This window comes from Benincasa hispida, chromosome 1, assembly GCF_027475165.1.
Source record: "Benincasa hispida cultivar pf3 chromosome 1, pf3_genome.v1.1, whole genome shotgun sequence".
In the NCBI taxonomy this organism is placed as follows: Eukaryota; Viridiplantae; Streptophyta; class Magnoliopsida; order Cucurbitales; family Cucurbitaceae; genus Benincasa; species Benincasa hispida.
This window is the reverse complement of record NC_143478.1, coordinates 17,729,084-17,735,036: the sequence shown is the minus strand read 5'-3', so window position 1 is coordinate 17,735,036 and position 5,953 is coordinate 17,729,084. Positions and strand designations below refer to the sequence as shown.

The 5,953-nt window shown below is 36.0% G+C and overlaps 1 protein-coding gene across 1 annotated transcript; it reads right to left on the bottom strand.

Annotated features, from left to right (window-relative positions):
- Positions 1 to 4,261: 4,261 nt before the first annotated feature.
- Positions 4,262 to 5,732, bottom strand: LOC120091834 (Leucine-rich repeat (LRR) family protein). Its single transcript, XM_039049979.2, has one exon. It carries the CDS (start codon positions 5,703 to 5,705, stop codon positions 4,548 to 4,550), a length of 1,158 nt encoding a protein of 385 aa, XP_038905907.1. The 5' UTR covers positions 5,706 to 5,732; the 3' UTR covers positions 4,262 to 4,547.
- Positions 5,733 to 5,953: the final 221 nt, after the last annotated feature.

Below are 5,953 nucleotides of genomic sequence, written 5' to 3'. Positions count from 1 at the left end.
GGTCCGATGTACTGTGGACTCAACTTCCCTTTTCTCCCAAACCAGAGAATTCCTTTCCATGGGGATAACTGAAGAAATACCCGTTCTCTGAGTTCTCTTCTTCGCTTATCGGCGTAGCTCTTCTGTTTATCGCGAGCCGCCTTAAGATTATCCCTGACAAGTTTCACATTCTCTGTTGTTTGTTGAACCAATTCTGGACCCAATAATTGTCGTTCTCCGACTTTGTTCCAGCATACTGGGGTCCTGCAAGATCGGCCGTACAATGCTTCATAGGGAGCCATTCCGATAATAGAATGGTAGTTATTGTTGTATGCAATTCAATCAACGGTAAGTGTGTGTCCCAACTTCCTTTAAATTGTAATACACATAACATATCTTCCAGTGTCAGTATAGTTCTTCCCGACTGTCCATCTGTTTATGGATGAAAAAGCGTACTGAAATGCAATTTAGTGCCCATAGCCTTCTGTAAACTAGGCCAAAATTTTGAAGTGAACCTCGAGTCCCGGTCTGACACTATCGACATTGGAGCTCTATATTGACTGATTATCCTATCCATATAAATCTTAGCTAGACGGTCTAGTGTAAAAGTAACTTTTACTGGTATAAACTTGGCCGTCTTCGTTAGTCTATTGACTATTACCCAAATGGCATCATATCCTGAGGGTGTCTTAGGCAATCCAAATAGAAAGTCCATTGTCACATGCTCCCACTTCGACTCAGGCACTGGAAGTGGATTGAGTAATTCTGCTGGTCTTTGTCTCTCAGGTTTTACTTGTTGATAGACTATACATCGGTCCACATATTCTGCTATGTCTCTCTTTATCCTAGGCCACCTGTACGACTTCTTCAAATTTCTTTACATCTTGGTGCTACCTGGATTCATGGCATAAGTGGAACTATGTGCTTCCTCTAGAATGGCTTGTTTAAGCTGTAACTTGTTAGGCACACACATTCTCCCCTCATTTTCTAGTACATTGTTTGTTCCCAGTTGAAAGTCAACCCTAATACCCTTACTTACATCATCAGCAATCTTCTGAAGATCAGGGTCTTCCAATTGATCTTGCTTAAGGTTTTCTACTAAGGTCGGCCTTATCTGAAAAGTAGCTATCATTCCTCCTGATGATTCCACTGGTAAGGTGGTTCTGGAATTCTTGAATTCCTGCAATAGCATTCCTCTTATTGAACCAATAATGGCCTTGGGAACCAATTATGCATGAACTTCCCCTCTCATTCCCAAAATCTTATGCTCTGATACCAACTTGTCACACCCCCTCCCAGATTACCCTTTTAATCTAAAAGAGGATATGACCGCGGTAGTTACTAGCCCTGTTGCCAGCACCTACCACCTTAGCCCTCTAATCTAAATGCCAACCTGGTAAACATTAATAATGTATGCATATGGTATGCCTTCTTAAGATTCTACAAAATATTATATAAACACATGCATACAGCCATGATATGACATATAAGGGGAGAAACATTCACAGATGAGCCCAAACATCTTTAACAAAGCCCTAGTTCCTCTCAAAACATGTGAACATAAATAGATCATCAACCTAAGTCTTCTTAATAAGCCGAGTATTTAGGTGGAAAGCAGCAGCAAGATCAACCCGGAGGAATCTGACTGCTACCTGAGAAAAGAAAACACAGAAATTCCGTGAGCTTAAAGCCTAGTGAGTGGCTATAAAATCATATAACATTATGCATTACATTACTGTAAACATGTAAATATATTAATAAGTGTTTCAAGCAATTGTCTCTAAATGTACCTTTAAACCATTCTTAGATATCATCTAACATCATTATTTCCTAGTTGAGAATGAGCCTAAATGCTCTAGCTCACAATGTTTATTACCGACCAAGAGACCCATACTTCGGCCTCTCATTCAGAACTGCCTACGTGCATGTGGCCATACTACGTACTGTCATACCTTAGGTACTTCCACTCAGATACCTTCTTAAACCCGTTCTTCAGTATTGAGCTACTAAGATAATTTTGATGCAGATCTTATGTTATGAACCCTGGTCTATGACTATGTAAGTAATGCTTGTGAAATGGTGAATCTAATTAAGCAGCTATATAAGTTATGATTGCCTTTGAGTCTGGAGTTTGAGATGACTGTAAATATACACATATACTTGTTTATCATGTTATACAAAGGCGAGGAAACAAGTTACAGGTAGTAGATAGGCAATGGGTGTCATAAGAGAGTTGACATCTGTTGTCTTCACATCTCTTTCCAGTTTAAGAGGGTAACCTAGGAAGGGGTGTGACATTATATTTTCTTAATGAAATATATTGAAGTTTATTAAATTTTCATTTTTATTATTTTTAATTAAATTGATATTATAAATTTTTAAGCAGCTATGTAAGTTATGCTTGTGAAATGGTGAATCTAATTAAGCAGCTATATAAGTTATGATTACCTCTGAGTTTGGAGTTTGAGATGACGGTAAATATACATATATACTTATTTATCAGGTTATACAAAGGCGAGGAAATAGGTTATAGGTAGTAGATAGGCAATGTGTGTCATAAGAGGGTTGACATTTACTGTCTTCACATCTCTTTTCAAGTTAAGAGGATAGCTTAGGAGGGAGTGTGACATTATATTTTCTTAATGAAATATTGTTGAAATTTATTAAATTTTCATTTTTATTATTTTTAATTAAATTGATATTATAAAGTTTTATATTGTATTTAATTTTCTTTAAAAATTTTATTAGTTGTTGTTAACTCTTTTAAAAATTTTATGTTAACTAAAAATTATTATATATCAAAATATATTTTAAAACTAATATTACAAAGTTCACCTATTTTTTGATACAGTAAATCAATAGTTATTGGTCTATTTATATAGATACGTATTTAGGTTGACCTATTGATAAGCTAATTGGACTAACTCATGGGCCCTCCCAATTTTTAAAGGGTGATTGATATCTGGTTTGAGTCGAGCTAGCCTGGTCAAATGTTAGACTTTAGACTGAATTTAAATTGAGCATTGATTAAGCTTAGACCGAACTTGGGATTCAAACCCATTGATGAGGCTGAGATGTAGATGAGTTCCTGACTTTTAAAAAGAGTGGTAGCTAGATACCATATGCATTTTTTACCCGGATGATCTTTTTTTTCCCCCTAAATTCCAAATTGCTTGATCATAGGATGAATATCTACCAAGAGAAGACCATGGAGAGTATTAAGTATGTGCATCATGGGTAAAAAAAGGGTTTATTTTTTAAGGGTAAATATCAATTTATACTCCTAAACTTTGAATGTTGTATCAATTTAAATCCTAAACTAATAATTGTATCAATTTAATCCATGAACTTTCATAAGTATATCAATTTAAATCCCAAACTAATAATTATATCAATTTAAACCGTGACTTTCATAAATGTATCAGTTTAAACCTTGAAGATCTATAAGTGTACCAATTTAAACCCTCCACTAGCTTTTATTTGGATACACATATGAAAGTTTAGAGTTTTAATCGATATACTTATGAAAGTTCAGTGTTTAAATTGATACAATTATTAGTTTAGAATTTAAATTGATATTAACCCTAAAGTTTAAGGTTTAAATAGATTCAACTATTAGTTTAAAGTTTCAATTGATACAACTTCAAAGTTCAAGGATATAAATTGATATTTGTCCTATTTTTTAATAGTATGTAACACCCAATTGTTAATGTAATTCTCATTACCAACTTTTTTTTCATATGAATCCTTTTTAGGAATAGGCCCTTCCCCAAATGACAATGGTTGCCAAGAGGAACTTGAGGTTTCTGATTTTCTTCCAACTCTAGTTGGTTAGCATTCCTTAGTTAAAGATTGTAATCCCTCTACAATCCACTTGGTTTATATGTGTTCTTCTAACTCATCCAATGAACCCCACTAAAAATGAGTATATGATGTTATTATTATTATTATTTTTTTCTCTTTTAGTACAAGTATATCTTGATTTAATATATGAGTTGTCTTTTTCTTGAAAATTCATATCGAAATATAATTATACATTTATCGAAGTTCATGATATATATATAGACAATAAATTGTATTTGGTTTAGTTCAATTTAATTAGGTATAATTTCAAATCTCTCAATAATTTTAAAATTTTCAATTTGATTTCTATAACTTTATTAATCCTTAGTAGCCTCATCTCATACAAAATGTATGAATATAATGAGAGAGATATTTATGAAATTGGACTAAACTAGATAAATCAAATCAAAGAAACCAAATTAAAAAATAAAAGAGTAAATTTCAAACTATAAAATTGAAAATATATTCAAACAATAAAACTTAATTTCTAATGAAGTGTTTTTGGAACCCAAAAAAGAATTGGGACAACACATTATTGTAATTTGAAGAATAAAATTGGCCAATATATAGTAGGCTATCAAATTACACACACATCACATCGCTAATCACTAATTAAGAGTAAGAAAATTAGTAATAACATAACCCAAAACCAATTAGTAATACCATGAAAATAACTTCCGATTCTATAAACCCTTTCGTGATTAAGTTTTGCATAACGACGATCACTAATAAGGTGGCGGCGGCGGCGGAGGAAGCGCTGTCGGTGGTGGCGGCCGATGAGTACACCCAAAGACGCCACAATCAACAGGGTAAGAGTAGAAAGCTTTGCATTCCTCCGGTGAACGTTGCAATGGCCTTTCCGGCAGACAATTTTTCTCGTCATCACTGGCCTGAAGTTTCAGGCACATCGGCGGCTCACTGCAGAAGAAATTATACGAGTAAGTGAAATTCTGCAATTTTGGCAACGAGCAAATACTCGCCGGAATTTCGCCGGATAGTTGGTTATGCGCGACATTTAGCTGCTCCAATCTCATCATTCCAGCCATCGTCTCCGGCAGCGGTCCGACGAGATTGTTGTCACTGACATCGAAGACGGTGAGATTGCTCAACGACCCAATGTCCGGCGGCAAACACCCAATCAACCCACTATTCGTGATTATAATTTCATCGAGTGTGTTATTCATATTGGATAAACTAGAGGGGAGACAGCCATTGATGTTGTTATTAGCAAAAACCAGAACAGAAACAGGGGAATTGCCGATGTTTTCCGGTAGGGAAAATTTGAAAGCGTTGTTGTTGATGAACAGAGCATCGAGTTTCAAGTCAAACAGCTGAGAAGGTAGATCGCCATGGAATTTGTTGAATCGAATATCGAGGAATTTGAGAGCTGGGAGAGAGAGAATTACAGAGGGAAATTCGCCGGAGAAGTCATTGTTGCTGATATCGAGCTCGAAGAGGAGAGTGAGGTATCGGAAGGAATTTGGGATGGTGCCGCAGAAGCGATTGGAGTTGATGTGGAACAGAGCAAGGTCGGTCAGGAGGCCGAGGTCGTCGGGCAGGGTGCCCGAGATGTTGGCATGGTTAAGATCGATCCCAGCGACGGTGAGAATGTCGGGGTCGTCTGGGGCGGGAGCGCAGAAGACGCCGGAGTAGTTGCAGACATTGTGGCCGTACCAATCAGCAGTGAAATTGGTCGGGTCGGCGGTAATAGCATGTTTCCATGCTTGGAGAGTGGAGTAGGCCTTAAGAAGTCTCGGGTTCGGGAGAAATGGCGGTGGTGGCGGTATCGACGGTGAAGTTGCTTGATGGGAAGGTTGGGAGAGGAGGATGAGGATGGAGATGATGAAGAGAGATTTTGAGAGAGGGGAGCTTGAAGTTCTCATTCTGGAGGAGGTTTAATGGAGCATGGTAGTAACAAGAACTATAAGATTGAGTTGATATATATATATATATACACATTACGGGTAACACTTATCTTAATTTATTATTAAATGGTTAGTTATTGTTTCTTGATTTTTTTTTTTATTAAATCTTAGTTTGATCCCTAAATTTTGAATATTATTTTACTTTGGTCTTTAAACTTTTAAAAATATTTGTGTTTAGTCCATAAACTTTAAGAAAAAATACTTAT